Below are 20,732 nucleotides of genomic sequence, written 5' to 3'. Positions count from 1 at the left end.
TTCTATAGCAGCATGGAGATTTGAATCTGGGGCTCTCAGATTCTGCCCCATCCCACTAACCACTAAAGTCTTCAAAGCTGAGACTTTATCCAATGCTGCATCTATGTACCCAACCCCTTATTGAAATGTGGCATACACACCCAAGCCCAGGTTTTACATTTTGTTTGGCTCCCCTGCCTACCTTATTCTTAACACTTTCACGCCATATGCACAGTTCTCCTCACAAGATGTTTCCTTCCACATTGTGAAGCTGCATAGCACAGAAGCACGGCAAACATTGATTTGCAATCTTGAAGGAATATCATGGAACGTGAGTTTTAATCCTGCCAGATAATAGATCAATTCCCTAAAAGCTGTTCTTGATTCTCTCTCTTTTTTATAGGATAGACTGGGCAGATTCCTCACCCTTTTCTCTCTGTAAATCTCTTTCCACAGCCCTGTTAAAGACATCCACGACATTCTCGAAGTGACTGTGTTTGATGAAGATGGAGACAAGCCGCCCGACTTCCTTGGAAAAGTTGCCATTCCGCTGCTGTCTGTAAGTTTATCTTTGCTCCGTATATCATTCCTGCCTTGATGGTTTCAATGGGAGATGCTTTTCTTGGGTTGTCCTGAGCAACCCAGGCAGAAAGAAAAACAATCCTATGTGAGCTATGTGATAGATGTGTTTCGGACAGTATTTATAGCTCTCCTTACCAAGGCGGAGAGCGTCAGGGGGATTGTATCTAGGTGATTGAGTTGCATTCCTACCTCGTTGTAACTGCTTAAACACTACCAACCAAATGCTGCAAAAAGATATATGTAACCAGCCTGCTATATGTTACCACTGCCAACTGGAGCATTCTTTCTTTGATCTTTACTTTATGGCTTCACATGCTTTGTAGATAACTAGGCTTTCCCCTGACACCCTGATCCCATGACAGTTGTATCCGTTATCTCATGGGGCAGGAAGCCAGGTGGCTTTCTCTGACTATCTGCTGCTGCCCTTGGGATACCTTTGCTCCAAAGACTGTTTTTCATAATTTCTTGGGAATTCAGGAGGGGGTACTTGCCGGGGATAAAGGGGGTGGCAAAAGCCCGGTTTGCCAGAATTGGCTTTGCCAAGCATTGGTGCTCTGATGCTTCTCAATAAACGCTTCTAACCAACTATACAGAGTCTATTTATTGGCTTAAGGTTGAAGACCTAACACAGGGGTGTCTTTCAGTCAAACACTCTGATGGAGACATTAAACCCCCCTGCATGTATTTTTGGTTCACCTCTGCTTTGCTTTTGCTGTAGGAAACTAGTATTTTTTATAATCTGCTTTTGCTTTCTTCTCAGCCTGGTTCATTCATTCTTTGGCATATCTTTCTGGATTAAAAATAGCAGTTTAGTTTGATTGTAAAGGGGTGGCCTGTTTTTGTTGGGGCAAAATAAAGCAAAAGTTCAGAGACATCTTAAAAATTGAACATTTATTTCCATATGAGCATTTGTAAATCACAGTTCACCGTCACATACCCTGTTTCCCCGAATATAAGACATCCCCAAAAAATAAGACATAGTAGAGGTTTTGCTGAAGTGCAAAATATAAGGCATCCCCCAAAAGTAAGACATAGCAAAGTTTTTGTTTGGAAGCCTGCCCCGACGAACAGAACACAGAAAAATAAGACATCCCCTGAAAATAAGACATAGTGCATCTTTGGGAGCAAAATTTAATATAAGACACTGTCTTATATTCGGGGAAACACGGTATCTGAAGTAGGGAATGGAGACTGACAGAAGCTCATACGGAAAGGTGGGATAATGGGGCCATGATTCCCCCTGTGTGCTCACACCGCCTGTGATAGCTTTTCAGAAATGAGTTTTGCAAGTTTTTTCTAGTGCCTTGCAAGTAAAACCTGCTCAACCACAAAGGGTAGGTTGAACAAGCGCCCAGGTTAGGATTGCCAACCTGGCTCCTGCAAATAGCATTAACTTTGTCGAGCGTGGAACCCTTGAAAAAAAACATGTAAGGTGCATTGTGATGTCACTTCTGGGGAAACCTGGAAGTGATATCACAGCCACCTTTCCACTTTCTAGGAATCCCCCAAATCTGTGTAGTCTTTGCTACAGAGATTTGGAGAATGTCTAAAGCAGGGGTCGGGAACCTTTTCCCCTCAAAGAGCCATTTGGCTCACCCTCCCCCGCTCACCCCCCACCCACTCGCACACCCCCCCTCCGCTCCCCTGCCCACTTGCTCGCTCGCGCCCCCCCTCCCCCGCGCCTGCAGGGCAGGCAAAGATGGGCCCGGAGCCTCGGCCTGGCCGGCCGCCGGAAGAGCACCCGCCTCGCAACCAGCGAGGTGGGCAGGAGGCTGGGCCCGCTGCGCAGCCTAGCTGGCCGCGGGCGACGGATGCGCCCGCCCTGCTGCTTGCAGGGTGGGCAAAGACGGGTCCGGCGGCTCGGCTTGGCTGGCCGCCGGGAAAGCACCTGCCTCGCAACCAGCGAGGCAGGCAGGAGGCAAAGCCCGCGGCGCGGCCTGGCCGGCCGCGGGCAAGGGATGCACCCGCCCTGCTGCTTGCAGGGCGGGTGAAGATGGGCCCAGCGGCTCGGCTCATGGAGCCGCAAAATAGCGGTGGAAGAGCCGCATGCGGCTCGTGAGCCGCAGGTTCCCGACCCCTGGTCTAAAGTGTCACAGGGTGGCTGTGGTGCAGTGGCGTAGCGCACAGGGGGTAAAGTGGGGCATCTTGCCCCAGGTGCAGGCTGATGCATGGGCAGGGTCGTTCCGAGGCATGGCAGGGGCGTGGCAGGGGCGCAGGGCATACCTGCCCCAGTCGCAGTTCCCCCTCACCCTGCCCCTGCTGTGGTGTTACCTCCAGATTTTCAACAAAAGTGACATTGTGATGTTCCCCTCTATCATCATTTTCTTCCTGCTTCTTGAGAGAAAGCAGTGAGAGGCAGCACTGAAAATGAGGAAATGCCGGTCGCCACCATTTAACCGCTAACCCTGGCAGTGGATTCGTGCTTTATCATCCAGTTTACAATTATGTCGATTTTTAATTGTCTTACTAACAGAAGGTTTGAGCAGTTATTTAATTTTTATAGAGAAGCAAGACCGATGATAATCTCAAATGTCATTTTATTAGAGCCTTTCTCTTTCTTGTTGGAGATGTCAGTTTAAGCACTTTGTGGAATGAGCATTAAACGCATTTCAGTTCCTATCATGGAAAAGCACTCTTGGAAGCCATCCTGTCAAATTGATGGCAAAAACAAGGGGGTTTTTTGGGGGGTGGGGAGATATTCCTTTTTCTTTGCGGTCTTCCTACCAGATCTGACCTTTTTATTCATTTGTTCACTGAGAGCCAGCATGGATTCTAATCTGGAGAACCGGGTTTGATTCCCCACTACTCCATTTGAGTGGCAGAGGCTTATCTGGTGATCCAGATGTGTTTCCGCATTCCGCCCCATCCCCAAGGGGCTCTGGGCGGTGTACAACAAAGCGTAGATAAAATAAGTTACTAAAACCTTTAAAACAGCGGTACAAACAGTAATAATAATAACAATAGGGCGTCCGACCAACCCTACTTTAAAATTCTCCCCAAGAGAAAGGGGGGGGGAGGAGAGTGGCGAGTCATATTAGATGGTGGCCTAGGTGGAAAGGCCAACTGGGGGGCACCGTTTCAGCGGCTGGTCCCTCCAAAGGCCCGGCGGAACAACTCCGTTTTACAGGCCCTGCGGAACTCGCCAAGGTCCCGCAGGGCCCGAACAACCGGAGGAAGGGTGTTCCACCAGGCTGGGGCCAGAGCCGTAAAGGCCCTGGCCCGCGTGGAGCCCAGCCGCATCATTGAGGGGCCAGGGACCACTAATAAATTGGCCTCCGCCGAGCGGAGAGGCCGTGCAGGGACATATGGGGTGATGCGGTCTCGAAGATACGAGGGTCCCAGGCCGCGTAAGGCCTTAAAGGTCAACACCAACACCTTGAAAATGATCCGGAACTCAACCGGGAGCCAATGCAGCTGGCGCAACACAGGCTGAATATGATCGTAAATGGCGCTGCCTGTAAGTAAGCGTACCGCCGCATGTTGGACCAGCTTTAGTCTCCGGATCAAGCGCAAGGGAAGACTACCCTCCAGGCTCTTATTTTCCATGCTCCTGCTCCTGTTTTAGCTACCAGCAGTGGCGTAGTGCCCATGGGGCAGAGGTGCGCAAAACTCTGGGCATACCCCAGTGTGGAGTCATGGCTGGGGCATTCCGGGGTGGGGCAGTGGCAGGCGGCGCTGCGGCAGGGGCTCAGGGTGCGTGCACGCCCTGGGTGCCGTAGTCTCTTGTTCCACCCCTGGCCACCAGCACGGCATACTTTAAGTTGTCCGGTCTTTTGAGGACGTCTCTCTTGCCTGTTGATCGCTTCCCCGTGATATCCGAGACGTTTTGATTCACTTTGGTCCCCTTTCTAGATTCTGTGGTGGTTTGACGGCCGTTCCGTTTTTTCCAAAAACAGTCCTCCAAGCCCGCTTCGTGCCGGCGAACCATTTGATGTTTACAGGGGGAGGAACGGCTCCTTAACATCTTTTATTCAATTTTTGATGACTCCGTTAATTCCTCCCCGAGTGCTCGTATCCCTGATGTTACTGGACGGGAGCGGCGTGAGCAGCTGGTCTCCCGGAGAGCCGGAGCCTGCCAAATGGACTGTGCGAGAGGCAGCCGTCTGTGTGGGCTGACAGTCAGAAGATGTTAGGTCCTTGATTTCTTTTTCTCTTGATTTTATAGACATTTGTCAAGAGTCCCTCAGGATTCCTGTAATGAGGCAGGCAGAGGAGGCAAGCGGGGGGGGGGGGGCAGGTGTGTGTGTATGTGTATGAGAGAGAGGAGAGAGAGAGGTATGTCCATGAGCTGTAATCTCAGCTCCGTTCTGTTTGGCTTCTCGGCACTTGAACACTGATTCGTATCTTGGGGCAAGGCACTTCAGGAGTGATTCTTATCCCAGGGCAAAGCAAATTTCGGGTCTGCAGTGCTGGATCCGGCCCCCAGTTTAGTGCCCGCCCCCCCCCCCCTCCCGGCACGCAGCGGTCCAGAGCTTTTCATTCATCTCCAATAAAATAGTTGGGCTCCTTTTCGGTGTTACATATACATTTGCATTTGTTCCTTTAATGTGTATGCTCCCATGTAGAAGGCTCCTAACTTTTTTTCTTTCATGTCTTGAACCGTTGACAGTTAAATACTAAAGACACTCACTTCTTTTCGATTTCGGATACCTTTAATGGCATATAAATAGTTTAAGATTAACATTGCAAGATAATAAGAGCCTTTACAACTCCTGACGAGTTAAAATAGCACCATTTTAAAATTTAGCCACCGCTTCCAACAGCTCGTAGTTGTGGCTGTTTAAAAGATATATAACCTTCTGTTTATCTGTGATGCCTTCGCTTCCATGCAGGAAGGGGATTATGTGCTTCTTCCTACCTATCTCATAAAAAGGACAGTCCAACAGCATAGGAGATACTGTTTCCGCAGAACCCATGCCACACGGGCATTGCCTTTCTTTATGTGGGATTCCAAGGCTAAAGGAAGAAGGCAGGGCGTTACACCTAGCTAAGGTGATTGCTCTACGCCACCGGGCCTCAACCAGGAGATAAAGGCACCGGGCTACAATTAATCTATCCACAGGTATTCCCAGAGAGATCGGGGAACAGGTTCTATTAGCTTCCTCTAGCATCCGTTGAAACTCTCTATACATTTGGTCGAACGCATATTGTTGCATGTTCGAAGTGGGGGTGCCGGATTGCAGGTGGGACCCCCTCTAAAATCCCTATCATATCTGGCCTCCATCCTCAAAGTGTTCCTCTGTTTCCCAACCCAGACCTGACCATCCTATCCCAGTGAGGTTCCATCCCCAATTCCCCTCGAATTTCTAACTGGCATCTGGCAACCCAACCCTCTTCCCATCTCCTGCTGGTGGCCAAGGGGGACCTGCCCCCCCCCCCAACATCTGGCTTCACCACTTCAACAGGTATCAGATATTGGTTTGGCCCTGTTTGCACATTATAGTGAATGCACATACTATGTGTGTGTTTTCTTTACACACCAATGGAATATTTTAGTCTCGAGAAGCGAAGGTTAAGATGGGACACGATATGTCCCATCTTGTTTAAATATTTGAAGGGATGTCATCTCATAGAGGGAGCAAACTTGTTTTCTGCTGCCTCAGAGACTAGGACCAGGAGTAATGGATTCAAGGTGCAGGAAAAGAGATTCCACCTAAACATTATGAAGAACTTCCTGACTGTCAGGGCTGTTCGACAGTTGAATTCACCCAGTGGTGGGATCCAAAAATTTTAGTAACAGGTTCCCATGGTGGTGGGATTCAAACAGTGGCGTAGCGCCAATGGGGCTGGGTGGGGCACGAGGGGGCGTGGCCGGGCATTCCGGGGGCAGGGCATTAATAATTTCTCTGTTACTGTAAAAAACTCTTACTGTAAAAAAAAGTTCCTAATTTCCAGCTGGTATCTTTCTGTCCATAATTTAAACTCATTACAGCAAGTCCTATTGTCTACTGCCAACAGAAACAACTACTTCTCCTCTAATTGGCTGCCTGTCAAATACTTAATACTTTCAAATACTTAATTTTGTTTCTAGCAATCAAAAGAAGGAGACTTTCCTTAAACAAGGAACTTTACCATATTTCTAAAACATGTTTTTAAAACAGCCCAACAGGGAGAATGATCCCGTTTTCTACCTTCACTAACCAGCCACATAGGAAACAGCAGGACTTTATGATTTTTGGACCTAATGGAATTTCTAACGGAAAAGCAGACCCAATTAGTAAACCCCTCTCGGCACACACAAATAATTAGTAACCCACTCTCAGGAACTGGTGAGAACCTGCTGGATCCCACCTCTGAATTCACTGCCTCGGAGAGTGGTGGAGTCTCCTACTTTGGAGGTTTTTAAACAGAGGTTGAATGAACATATGTCGGGAGTGCTTTGATTGTATGTTCCTGCATGGCAGGGGGTTGGACTTGATGGCCCTTGGGGTCTCTTCCAACTCTATGATTCTGTGATTTCTCATGTGGTGCTCAGTGCCTGCGAAGATGGATTTAGATCTCACATTTGTTGTGTGTTAGGGGCCAATGTTTCATGCTATAGGCCACCTGTGTATTTTAGGGCTGTGTATTTTAGGGTAGAAGGTGTTGTGTATTTTAGTAGGCATTTTTGTAAATACTGAAGATCCAGGCTGCCTTGAGTGGGGTTTTTCAAGAAGGTCACCTGTCCCTCAACACTCTTCTCTTCCGACAGTATCGCTCCTGCAAGGTCAAGCCAGCTTTCCTTTGTGCAAAGAAAGAAGAGGATGAGTTTGGATTTATGCCCCGCCTTTCTCTCCTGTAAGGAGTCTCATAGCAGCTTATAAACTCCTTTCCCTTCTCTCCCCACAACAGACACCTTGTGAGGCAGGTGGGACTGGAGAGTTCTTTTTTTTTTAAAATTTTATTAAAAATTATAAAAGTCATTACAGTTTCCAATGTCTTTGTCATTGACTTTCAAGTACACAAAACACACATTTTACTACTAAAAGTAGGTAAACCTAACAAGCAATCAAACAGACAACAACAACAAAAAAGTAATAGAACCATGGGTGTAATATACGAAACCCTAGGGAATAACGTTCTATTACTATATTTCTACACTTTTGTGTTTCTTAATTCAAAACAGAAATAGCCTGGCTTCCGCAAACTTTATGCGAGAACACTTCATTAACGTCCTCAGTTTTTAAATCTATCTCTATTGTAACTTATTTAATTGTGTATTTCCTACTAATTAATCTCTAGTCAGATTGTCATAGATTAAAGTATCTTTAAGTCTCATTTCATATTTAAATTTTCATAAATCATAATCTAATATGGCTCCATCTCTGAGCCCTATAGAAATATCTATTATTTGTCATAGACATTTTCGTAATACTTCTCAGAGCGTACCATTAAACCTAATACTAGTACATGTAACTCTCGATGAGAGCCTTAGTATCCAACTTTCATCTTAACCTTATCTATATATGTACATTATATTTCTAACAGTGAATCAGAACACATTATTTAAACTTAATGGTTTTACGTTTTTTCCAAAATTCTTCAAACGTTTCCCATGTTGATTTGTACTTCTTCAAAGGGATGTCCTTCAGACGAGCCGATAGTTTGTCAATGTTTTTATAGTCTCTTAGAGAGTTGATCCAGTCTTTGCATTTTGGGGTTCTACAGTTCTTCCAGCTCTTCGCTAGCTGTATCCTTGCCGCCGCAGAGATATACAGAAATAAATTAATATTTTTTGGTGGGACATTATCCTGGAATATTCCTAATAAGTAGGACTCTGGTAACAGTCTAAATTTATGCCCCAATATATTTTGTACTACTTTGTGTGTTTTTTCCCAATATTTCCTAGTCATTGGGCAGGCCCACCACATGTGAAAGTAACTTCCTAATTCTCTTTTACATCTCCAGCAATGCTTTGGGTGTTTTTTGTCCATCTTATTCAATATTACTGGGGTTATATACCATCTATGGTATACCTTTAAATAATTTTCTTTCAAGTCTGCGCTTAATGTATATTGATATTGAATTTTTCTTGATTTCTCCCAATTATCATATTCAATATTTTTCCCCAGGTCTTGTGCCCATTTTATCATTGTTTCTGTCACATTCTCTTGATCTAGTTCTAGTGTCAATAAGAACTGGTAAATTCGGCTTATCATTTTCTTTTTTGATATTCCTACTATCTTATCAAACTCATTTTCTTTTCTTTCTATTCCCCATACTTTAATGTCATTTTCAAATTCCTCTCTCAGTTGAAAAAAGGAGAACCAATGGCAGTCCGATTTCCCTATTTTAATTTCACTCCTTAGTTTTAGGTTCGGTTGGATGTCATCCCAGTTAATCAGTTCTCTATACTTGGGCCATATAGCTTCCGCTTTGCATTGATGGTTTTGCAAGGTTTCCAATCTTGATACCCACACCGGGAGTTTCTCATATAATTTGTATTTATATTTGTTCCAAATAGTTATAAGTGCCCACCTTATTATATGATCATTAAAGGTTTTAGTTGGTTTTTTATTGCTCGGCCATAGATAGCCATGCCATCCTTTTAAATTGTCGTGGCCTTCCAGTGTGAGTAAGCGTCTATTATCTAGCTTTACCCATTCTTGTATCCACATAAGTGCACAAGAGTCGTGGTAGAGCTTCATATCTGGCAACGTCCAACCTCCTTTTTCTTTTGTTTCAATTAATGCTGTATATCTTATCCGTGGCTTTTTATTAGCCCACAGAAATTTGCTTAAGTCTTGTTTCCATGAATCAAATTTTTTTTTGTTATTATTATCGGGATATTTTGAAAGAGACTGAGAGAGTTCTGAGAGAACCGTGAATGGCCCAGGGTCACCCAGCATGCGTCATGAGGAAAAGTGAGGGATCAAACCCAGTTTTCCAGATTAGAGTGTACCGTTTTTAACCACATACTACGCTGGTTTGGAGCAGTTTCCACTGGGGTTTCTGGCCTCCAGGTGGTATCTGGCATCTCCCAGACTGCAGAGATCCCCAACCTCCAGAGATCAGATTCCCCTGGAGAAAATGGCTGCTTCGTGTGGTCCATCCCCTCTGGAAACGCTGCTTCCCCAGCCTCTGCTCTCAAATCTCCAAGCATTTTTTAACCTGGAGTTGGTGCCCCTAATGTCCATCCCACTGTACCCCAAATAGCCAACAATGGAAGAGGATTCAGTGCAACTTCCATTGCAGCAGTGGTGTGGTGGTTAAGAGCAGGCGTACTCTAATCTGGAGGAACCGGGTTGGATTCCCTGCTCTGCTGCTTGAGCTGTGGCATCTGGGGAATTCAGATTAGGCTGTGCACTCCAACACAGGGTGACCTTGGGCTAGTCACAGTTCTTCGGAGCTCTCTCAGCCCCACCCACCTCACAGGGTGTTTGTTGTGAGGGGGGAAGGGAAAGGAGTTTGTAAGCCCCTTTGAGTCTCCTTGCAGGAGAGAAAGAGGGGGATATAAATCCAACTCTTCTTCTTCTTCTTCTTCTTCTTCTTCTTCTTCTGCTTCTGCTTCTGCTTCTGCTTCTGCTTCTGCTTCTGCTTCTTCTGTTTCTTCTGCTTCTTCTTCTGCTTCTTCTGCTTCTGTTTCTTCTTCTGTTTCTTCTTCTGTTTCTTCTTCTGTTTCTTCTTCTGTTTCTTCTTCTTCTTCTTCTTCTTCTTCTTCTTCTTCTTCTTCCTCCTCCTCCTCCTCCTCCTCCTCCTCCTCCTCCTCCTCCTCCTCCTCCTCCTCCTGGTTTCCAGGAGATTAAACAGCGGCATTGGATCTTCGCTGTTTTGTGTCGAGTCTGACTTGCGTCTGGAACTTTCTGACGTGAAGTTAATGGCAGGAGTGGGGGAGAAATCCATAGGCCATTTGAGACGCGAGCAAGGGGAGCCGGCCTCTGTCTCTTTGGCATCCTGCACTGTATCAATCTCCAGCTCTTCCCATTTTGTTAAAATCCTCAAGCAGTCAGTAAGGTCGCTGCTTAATACATTTAGCATTGGCTGGACAAAGGAGCGTCTGCACTCCCGCGCATCCCTTTTTCCTGGGATGTGTTTTGTTCTGCCGAGCTGATAGATCCATTAATCCTGGAGAAAAATGGCATGCGGTTAGGTAAGAGTTGACATCCCGTAGAGATGCAGACGGGCTGGTTTCTCCAGCTTGGAAATTGCCATGCCGATAAGATTTAATGTCTCATATGTTTAAAAGTCTTGTCGCGTTGGCGAGCTTTAGAACAACTTGGTTATTATGATCACAAATTGGAGAGTTGAGTTGAGATTTATTCTCTTCCTTAAGGCCATTGAAGAGAGCTCTAAAATGAAGATTTCTGACACACGCTGTTGCTTATTTAGTACATGTCTATGTTCCCCAGTGGGCTCCTAGTGGCACATATGGTTGTTTCCCATTTTCCATTTTATTTCCAAAACAACCCTGTGATGTAGGTTAGACTGAGAGTGTGCGACTGGCCTCAACCAGTGAGTTTTATGGGAAGTGGAGATTTGAACCTGGGTCTTGCTGGTCTCAGTCCAATATTCTAACCCTCACACTGGCCCCTTCTGCACATGCAGAATAAAGCACTTTCAATCCACTTTCAATGTACTTTGCAGCTGTATTTTACTGTGCGGAATATCAAAATCCACTTGCAAACAATTGTGAAAGTGGATTGAAAGTGCATTATTATGCACAGGGCTGGAGTGAGGGGAACTGAACTACACCCAGGGCACGCATGCACCATGTGCCCCTGCTACACCCCTGCTCGCCCCCGGAATGCCCTGGAATTCCCCCACACCGGCGCCCCCTGGAATGCCCCCACACCGACGCCCAGTGAATTGCGCACCCCCTGTCCCCTTGGTGCTACGCCACTGATTCTGCATGTGCAGAAACATTTTAGTACAGAAGAAATGGGGTGACCATCAGAAGCAAATGTCTTCCCCACCTCTTGATTTCTCCCCACCTGTAGGTTGTACTCAATTTCATCCTGCTTTTAAAAATACGACTCCAATTTCCTGCCCTCAAATCTCCTCTGTTGCCTTTTAAATCTCTGAACGTTTCCATCCCCCAAATGAAGCTTTTTGGTGACGGCTTTTATTGTCGCTTCTGTTCAGAATTAGCTGGTTTTCTGCCTAAAGAAAGAAAGATAAAGCCAAATGTTTAATCAATACTTAGCCTACCGTGTATAATACGTGCATTTTTTTCCCTGTCACTTTTTTAAAAAACGAAGGACACCTTAGCCAGCAGCCAAATGGCCTGCAAATTAGTTGGGAAACGACTCTCTCTCTCTCTCTCTCTCTCTCTCTCTCTCTCTCTTTTTGCATAGACGTTTAACCGCACAAGGGTGAGCTGACAAATTAAAAAGCACATCTGACATTCTGTATTCAAAGCAGTTTGAGGGAATGAAGTTGTGTCCTCGTTTCCAAAAAAAAAAAAAAAACCCACTTCTGTATATTTTTATTTTCCAAATTAGGATTATTCAAATCCCATGTCGACTTTATTTATGTAGTCAATCGGGGAAAGTGGGGCCGGGGGTGGGGGGAAATTGGCCCATTTCTAACATGACTTGGGGTTGTAATTTTGCTTTATGAGATATTTGGTTCCCTCCGCCCTCAAATACCTTCTCTATTTGGCAAGGGAAGAGCTGTTTACCACCATAAATAGCAGGCACTAATGATTTTATGTCGACTGTCTAGATTCCAGGGCAGATTTTGCCGGCTGGCTGTTGGTCGTGTGTCAGGTTTTGTGCAATGCATAATAGCAACTAAAGTGTCAGGATAAGTCTTGGCGACTTTTTGAAATTAAAGTTTTTACCCACCCCCGGCCAATAACCGTGTCATTTCGGGCTCTAGCTAACTAATATCTCTCAAATTCCACACAATGCAGGTTGAGGCCAATTTTCCAAACAGAACAAGATGATTTGAAATATTTCGACTAAGCCAGGGTGCAGGGAAGGCTGAGCATTATTGACGTGAGGTTTTGGTGTTAGCAATGTAGCCAAATCGCTTCTGGGTGGAACTTGTAAATAGCTATGAGACGCTCTAGGAATTGATAAATAGCTATGAGACACTCTAGGAATTCCTTTATTCTATATTTGTTGTCCTCTTCTCTCCCCCCACCCCCAGCCATGGCTGGGAATGGTGGTGGACTTGCTGGTGGGAGGCTTAGACATAGCAGGATAAACTATACCTGTCAGGTGGTACAGTCCTTTCACATTCTGTGGCATCTGAGCAGCTTTTCTGGATGGAAGTCATACATACCTAAAGTTAGGAGCAGCAGTGGCGTAGTGGTTAAGAGCAGGTGCCCTCTAATCTGGAGGAACTGGGTTTGATTCCCCGCTCTGCCTCTGGAGCTGTGGCGGCTTATCTGGGGAGCTTAGGCTAGTCACAGTTCTTCGGAGCTCTCTCAGCCTCACCTACTTCACAGGGTGTTTGTTGTGAGGGAGGGAAGGGGAAGGAGTTTGTAAGCCCCTTTGAATCTCCTACAGGAGAGAAAGGGGGGATATAAATCCAAACGCTTCTTCCTTCCTTCCTTCCTTCCTTCCTTCCTTCCTTCCTTCCTTCCTTCCTTCCTTCCTTCCTTCCTTCCTTCCTTCCTTCCTTCCTTCCTTCCTTCCTTCCTTCCTTTCCTTTCCTATCCTTTCCTTTCTTCTTTTCCCCCTGCTCCTTCCCTTCCTTTTCCCTTCTTCTCCTCCTTTTCTCCTTTCTCCTCTCCTTTCTCCTCTTTTCCTCCTTTCTCTCCTTTTCTCCCTTCCTTCCCTCCCTCCCTCCTTCCTTCCTTCCTTCCTTCCTCTTTCTTTCTTTTCCTTCCTTCCTTCCTTCCTTCCTTCCTTCCTTCCTTCCTTCCTTCCTTCCTTCCTTCCTTTCCTATCCTCTTCCTTCCTTTCTTTTTCCTTTCCTTCCTTTTCCCTTTCCTTTCCTTTCCTTTTCCTTTCCTTTTCCTTTCCTTTCCTTTTCCTTTTCCTTTTCCTTTTCCTTTTCCTTTTTCTCCTTTCTTCCTTCCTTCCTCCCTTTCTTCCTCTCTTCCTTTCCTTCCTCTCCTTTTCCTTCCTTCCTTTCCTCTTCTTCTTCCTTCCTTCCTTCCTTCCTTCCTTCCTTCCTTCCTTCCTTCCTTCCTTCCTTCCTTCCTTCCTTCCTTCCTTCCTTCCTTCCTTCCTTCCTTCCTTCCTTCCTTCCCCATCATGTCACCCCATAGGATTTTCAAGGCAGGAGATGTTCAGACTTGGTTATCCATTGCTGGCCTCCGTATCACACTCCCTGATATTCCTGGGAGCTCTCCCGTCCAAATTCTATTCAGGGTCAGGGCTTGGAGTGTGTGTCTGGCCTGAGGGCACTCAGCGAGCTACCATGGCAGGAGTGGGGATTTGAAGCTGGTTTTCATAAATCCTAATCCAACACCTTAACCACTACACCACGTTGTCTCTGAGGTCTGGATCTACACAGCATTAAATACTCAGGGCTGACTTGTTCTGGGGTTCCAGGTCTGCTCCTTGGTGGGAGATCTCCACCAAGCAATGGTGTAGGAGGTTAAGAGCTCGTGTATCTAATCTGGAGGAACCGGGTTTGATTCCCAGCTCTGCCGCCTGAGCTGTGGAGGCTTATCTGGGGAATTCAGATTACCCTGTACACTCCCACACATGCCAGCTGGGTGACCTTGGGCTAGTCACAGCTTCTCGGAGCTCTCTCAGCCCCACCTACCTCACAGGGTGTTTGTTGTGAGGGGGGAAGGGCAAGGAGATTGTAAGCCCCTTTGAGTCTCCTGCAGGAGAGGAAAGGGGGATATAAATCCAAACTCTTCTTCTTCTTCTTCTTGATTTCCCGTGCCTCCTGCTGTTGGTCTGTGGAATAGTAGCAACAAAATAGTAAATTCAAATGTTGCACTAACAATAATAACAATTCCTCCTCCCCAGTTTTCTACTGGTTGCGAGGGCTTAGCAAACAACCCAAGACTAGCTTCATGTCTGGTTGGTGTCCTCAATGTAAAAAGAGCATGCTTACTCAGAAGTAAATCCTATTGATTTCAACTGGGCATCCGTAGGCGCTTTTTAATTTTTAAGGTTTTTTAAAAAAATAGTTCAGACAATCGCTTTGTTAAATGAAGTTACCCATCCCTATTAGTGGAGCGTTGTTCTATTTGTTAAGAAATCCGACCTGTGTAAACGGAAGCAAACGGTGTCTTTTACTGAGCTGCGTTTTCATTTCGTGTTCCATTTCAGATAAGAAATGGACAGCCAAGCTGCTACGTTTTGAAGAATAAAGACCTGGAGCTTCCTTCGAAAGGAACGGTCCATTTGGAGCTGGATGTCTTATTTAATCCCGTAAGTCTTGAGAGGGTTGAGGGCTTGTACTTTCTCATCTCTCTTCCCTTGCAAGTTTTAAAAGTATTTAGTGATTCACTCGCTATGTGCAGGGATCCTTGTGAGGCGTTCAGCGCCGCATCCCACTGCTGTAGAAGGCACCCGCTGGTGAATTTGCCCCCCCCCCCTACTGGGAAAGTGCCCCGGGAAGGGCAAATCCACCAGCATGGCCCTGCACCACTCCCAGAAGTGGATTCACACACACACACACACCGCCATCCCTGGATGTGGCTGTGTGTCTTTCACAGAGAAGTCAATTTGAGTTCTAACTTAAGGCATGTGCCCTTCCAGGAAAGTCTGGCTGTTTGGGATTCTGGTGGATTCCAGAAAATATATTTAGTACAATAAGACAGGGTTTCCAATTCTGGATTGGAAAATACCTGGACACTTTGAGGGTGGTGTCTGAGGAGGCTGGGGTTTGGGAAAGGAGCAGTGGTGGGATCCAAAAATTTAAGTAACAGGTTCCCATGGTGGTGAGATTCAAACTGTGGTGTAGCGCCAATGGGGCTGGGTGGGGCACGATGGGGGCGTGGCCGGGCATTCCGGGGGCGGGGCATTCCTGGGCGGGACTGTGGTAAGGATGCAGCCGCTGCGCAGGTCCTTGGGTGGGAAACGAATGCACGCAGGCGCAGGCTGCCACGCATGCTGGTGCACCTCCTGCTAGACTGCTTCAAGTTCTGCGCGCTACTGCTGAGAGGAGGGGCGTAACTAAGGCAAAAATCACATGGCAAAATCACCCATTAGTAACCCCCTCTCAGCACACACAAATAATTAGTAACCTACTCTCGGGAACCTGTGAGAACCTGCTGGATCCCACCTCTGGAAAGGAGGGGCGTCAATGGTGAGCCATGCCACCTTCCAAAACCGCCATTTTCTCCAGGAGACCTGATCTCTGTTGTGTGGAGATCAGTTGTAACGATGGGAGATCTCCACCAAGCACCTAGAAGCTGGCAATTATAATAATAATAATAAGAGTCTGGATTTATACCCCGTCTTTCTGTCCTGTAAGGAGACTCAGGTGTCTCACAAACTCCTTTCCCTCCCTCTCCCCACAACAGACACCTTGTGAGGTAGGTGGGGCTGTCATTGGGGGAATGCCGAATGGAAGTCCTGTGTGACCAGATCTTAACACAGTATTTGGCTTTAAGAAGCGACCATGAGAATGGGGTTTCAGTTTGGTGAAGCTTAGTTTTCTGATACAGTCTTGCTGATCCAGAAAGGCCCCTCTCAGCTTTTTAAAACCCTGCAGGGGAATAGAGCTGCCCTTCCCCACCACTACTGGGCCACACTTCCACATGGGCCAAATGGTGTGACCAGTTGTGGAACACCATTGTTTCTCTTAGGCCCTTTCTGCACGGGCGTTTTATGGCGGCCTGGGGACGGCAAAAACGCCATCCCCAGGGAGCCATTTGCACAGGGGGTGCAGCTGCTGTGCCGCCGCGCCGCCCTCGCGCCGCCCGACCGGCGTGAAGCCGGCGTTTCCAAACCTTGCTCGGGGAGCAAGGTTTACTGGAAACACCGGCTTGGAGCCGCTGCCGTGCGAACGGCAGCGGCTCCAAGGCGCCCTCCCCCCCACTCCCACCCTTTACTTACCTTATTCTTCCGGAAGTTCTCCGGCGTCGCCGAAGTCTGAGACGCCTGCCCTGGGATGCTAAAGCAGGCATGCAGGGCCGGGGGGGCGTGTCTCCAGGCCTCGGCGATGCAAAGCCGGAGGGGCCAGGGACATCGCTGGGGTCGGCCGGGCGACGGTGTTCACGCTACCGCTCAGTGTTCGAAAGAAGTTGTTGGGACCGTTCGTGCGAACGGTCCCAGGGGGGTTTGGTCAGCGCAGAATGCAGAAACTGCCTTTGCTAGGACTTTGAATGCCGACTTTCTTAGTGTGGATGCTAACATCGGGTGCTGTGTTGTCTTTTCTGTTTTAGGTAAAAGCCTGTCTGAGAACCTTTCTGCCACGCGAGCGGCGGCTTCTGGAAGACAACCGCAAGTTTTCAAAGAAGGTATGCTGATCTCTAGGAATGGCACGCCTTGCCTTTCTGTATGCAAGGGGTGGCTCTCATGAAATAGAGTAGAGTGGCTCAGCCTGAATGCTGATAAAGGGTGGGAAAGCGAGCTGAGAAAGAAATGATTTGTTTACATTCTGACATTGTTGACCAGGGGCAGAGCGAGGGGGAACTGTGCCCAGGACACATGCATGCCCTGCACCCTTGCTGCAGCGTTGCCCACCCCCGGAACACCTCAGAATGCCCCCGCTATGCCCAGGCCATGCCCCCACACTGGCATGCGCCCAGGGCGTTGCGCCTCCCTCAGTCCCACTGGCTCTACACCACAGTTATCAACAGACTGGTTGGCACTTGGTAAGAATGTGTCTGGTGTTTCCTTGGGCTCGTGGGTCCCCTCCGTGTCCTTCGCCGATAGAAGAAAAACGGAAACTATGAAAGAATCTAGAATCCTGGTTCATGGACCCGAAACAAGTGGCAGTTTGTTAAAACGCTGAGATCTGGATTTCTGGAAAATCTGTGATTCATTTCAAACCAGGAAGTCTTCAGTCTTTGCTCTGCACAAGGGTGGAGAGGGAAAGCCAAGCTTGTGTTGGTCACAACCAAGCCACAGTTTTTATCTGGTCTTTCAAAGGTCAATGAGGTTAGATGATTATCTGATCCCACCCCTCAAACTGTCATTTGTTTCAGAGCAGGAAACTTTGTTTTGCTCTGTTATTTGTGCACTGGGTTATTCATTAGTAAATTACTTCTAATTAATATATGGGCTTTTTTATGTGTCATCTTTTATCCTTTGTTGGAAGAGGAAGGGAAGGAGTTTGTAAGCCACTTCTGAGACTTCTTGCAGTTGAGAAAAGCAGGATACATATAAAAACTCCTCTTCCTCCTACCGAGGATCAACGCCCTCCTGTCCCCATGTAAACATCAGAATTCACTGTTAAGCAGAAGATAGGGAGAGGGGAAATGGGACAGCAAAAGATCTAGTGACTTACTATAGCTTCCTGTACTTGACAGCTGTGGTAACCACCTTCCAAATGCACTGTGCAAGAGAAAAGCGATGACATAAAAAGATAAGCAAGAAGAGGTTCTGCGTTGCCACCTAGGATTGGACCAAATAGAAATCCTTATCAGTCGATGCTTCTATTAAACTTGGTCCTCTTCTTGTCCTCCGGAATGGTGTGGGTAGATCAGGGCAAACTGCTGAGAGATTCCAAATGGAAAAGACACACACGCACGCACGCACGCACGCACGCACACCACCCCCCGCCCCTCCCCATGGCCTTGTTTCTTAGGGATGTGAGTTTTGGTCTCATTTTATTTTATCACTCCTTCCTCCCCCCCCCCCACCTACGTCTTGTGTCCAGATCTTGGCAAGAAATGTGGAACGTGTGAAAAGAATCACTATGTCCTTATGGAACACGATTCAGTTTCTCCGAAATTGCTTTCTGTGGGAGTCTCCGGTCAGAAGCCTGTTTGCATTTGTGGTGAGTAAATGCCTTTGCACATAATTCAATATGTTTTTAAAGGGTTTGAGTAAGAACGAGTAAGTACGACTTGATGTCTGCAGTGTATGTAATGAGCAGCAGTCCCTACCTATGGTATCCACCCACCAACACCTTTTCTGCTTCCTGTCAAATGTTGGTATGATCCTAGAGGGCCAGCAAGGCTCTTCTGAGTGACTGTTGGAGATTTGGTTGGCTGTGCAAATTCTTAGAAATGTATTTATTATTTGTTTGTATGTATGTATTTTTATCCTGTCTTATACTCGAAGTTCTCAGGGTGGGTTACAACATAGGAATCAAAATCCAATGCAATCTAAAAACAATTATAACATGGAACAGTAAAACCTGTTTAAAATTTTATTTTAAAAATAGTTTAAAATTCACAAAACCATTAAAACACATAAATATTGTTTTGATAGCAGCTGCCACCACAGCTCAAGGATCTACACTGCGTTACTGAAGCTAAGCTGTAGCAAGGAGATTGTGGCTGGCTCCGCCTCCCGTGGCAGCCATTTTGTGGCGGCCATTTTGTTATTGGCCCCCAGTGGTCCTTTCTGCTCAAATCACCAAAAACATTTGGAAAATGTTTTCAGTCCCCCTCTTTACCACAATGAATTCCTGAACTCACCCCCTCAAAACAATTCCTGACCACCGTTATGTGATTCCCCCCCTCCTTTTTTTGGAGTTCTATGTTGAATTGATGCTTCAGTGCCTCAAAAGTTCTTGCTGCAATTCTCTTCTTCATGTATGCAAAGCAGCAAAGATTACCCCCCATTAAACCCCCCCCCCAATGATTGCTCTTCATTTGCATATCCATCTTCTGTGTCCTGATTCTTGGGATGATATCCAAGTATGACAGAATCTTGGACTGTTGAGAATGTAACTGATAGAAAGGGAGTGTTGTTGGAACCTTTCTATTTTTATAGAACCTCCAACAAGTCACATAGCACCAATGGGATGGGGGGGACACTCCACCCTGGGTGTGCACCATTGGGGTCACGTGGGGGGGGCAAAGAGCAGCTGGCTGAAAAAGCCCCTTAGTTCCTCTCTTCTGCAACCTGCTGGGAGCTACACTTCCTAGGAGATCTTGGGGCTCACATTTTGGCCCCCTAGCCTCAAAGTGATACTGAAATCCTTTTGAACCATGATGGTTTATTTGTCGTAGGTTCTATGGCATGGTTATACGTTCATTTGTAGTTGGCAACATTTTGTTATGAATAACTTAATTAATGGACAGGCAGCATTAGGTCAGATGGAGCCCTTCGGGGATCGGGCGGTATAGAAATTGAAACAATAAATAAATAAAACTGGATGGAATCTGTGTTCAGCAATTCTGTATGCCCTCAAAACTGCTGGTTGGTATCATCTGGAGAACCTTTGGATGATATCCTGAAATTTTGGTGTAGCTAGCTTTAAAAGTGTGCCCCCTGAAAGCACAAATGCAAAAAACCACCAAAAAATACAAAAAAAAAAAATCAGACGGACCAGAATTTTTCAGGTATATCCGAATATTCGGGTATATCCAAATATGTTATTTGTCTTATTCGGGCATACAGATAATTTTATGCCCAAATAAATCCAAATGCGAATTTTACCAAATTTCTAGGGTATTGACCAAGCCTAAAACCTAAGAGGATACAACGGAGAGGGAGACTGCTTTGGGTTTCCCATTAGGGAGAAAAGGTGGGGTATAAACAAAATAAAATAAATAAATGATGCTGCATGATGCTGCAGATATGACGAAGTACTATTTTCAATGTTGTGCCAAGGGAAAGAAATTAAATGCAGTCAGAGGGTATTTCCAAATTCCACTGATGTAAAAAAAAGTTTCCACTCATCAGGAAGATCCATAAAAAGCTTGCTATATGGCTTAGGGGTCTGGTATTCAAATCTTTGAAAGTCAAAGAGCCCCAGTAAGTGTGTCTAAAGTGCCTCTATGGATCCCAGCCAACGTTTTCACTATTCCCATGTCCATACTTTTTTCGGGGGACAGGGGGAGATTTGAAAAGGAAATTTAAAAGTAGCAATGGTATATAACGTCCTTGGTTGATCAATCTTTTCTTAATCGACCCCCCCCCCCCCCCTCCCTGCCCCATGGTAGCTATGCAACTGCGTACAGTAAACTGTGAAATGCCCTTTGTCCAGAGGCTCACCAGGTGCCTACTCTCTAGGAGTTGCGGCGCCTGGTGAAGACCATCCTCTTCACTCAGAAGAGGATCCCCTGAGGTGTCCGTACACCCCTCCCTTTTGGTCTGGGGTGGGTGGATGGGATTTTAGATTGTTTTAGGGCTTTTCAGATGGGGGTTTATTGTGATTTTAACATGGTTGGATTTTGTATGTTTTTTTTATTGTGGTGAAGGGCAGGAAAC

At 46.4% G+C, this 20,732-nt stretch overlaps 1 protein-coding gene across 1 annotated transcript in view; it reads left to right on the top strand.

The window, feature by feature from the left end:
- Positions 1-20,732, top strand: part of MCTP2 (multiple C2 and transmembrane domain containing 2) — a 163,161-nt gene that overhangs the window by 121,717 nt on the left and 20,712 nt on the right. Inside the window, exons 14-17 of the mRNA XM_048482131.1 lie at positions 436-538; positions 14,724-14,825; positions 16,787-16,861; positions 18,226-18,345. Of these exons, the coding sequence (XP_048338088.1) occupies positions 436-538; positions 14,724-14,825; positions 16,787-16,861; positions 18,226-18,345 (400 nt within the window). The remainder of the gene's footprint in view (positions 1-435; positions 539-14,723; positions 14,826-16,786; positions 16,862-18,225; positions 18,346-20,732) is intronic.

The sequence above is a fragment of the Sphaerodactylus townsendi genome, linkage group LG17 (genome assembly GCF_021028975.2).
Source record: "Sphaerodactylus townsendi isolate TG3544 linkage group LG17, MPM_Stown_v2.3, whole genome shotgun sequence".
Lineage (NCBI taxonomy): Eukaryota > Metazoa > Chordata > Lepidosauria > Squamata > Sphaerodactylidae > Sphaerodactylus > Sphaerodactylus townsendi.
Note: the sequence above shows the minus strand (reverse complement) of the source record. Positions and strands in the feature narration are given on the sequence as shown.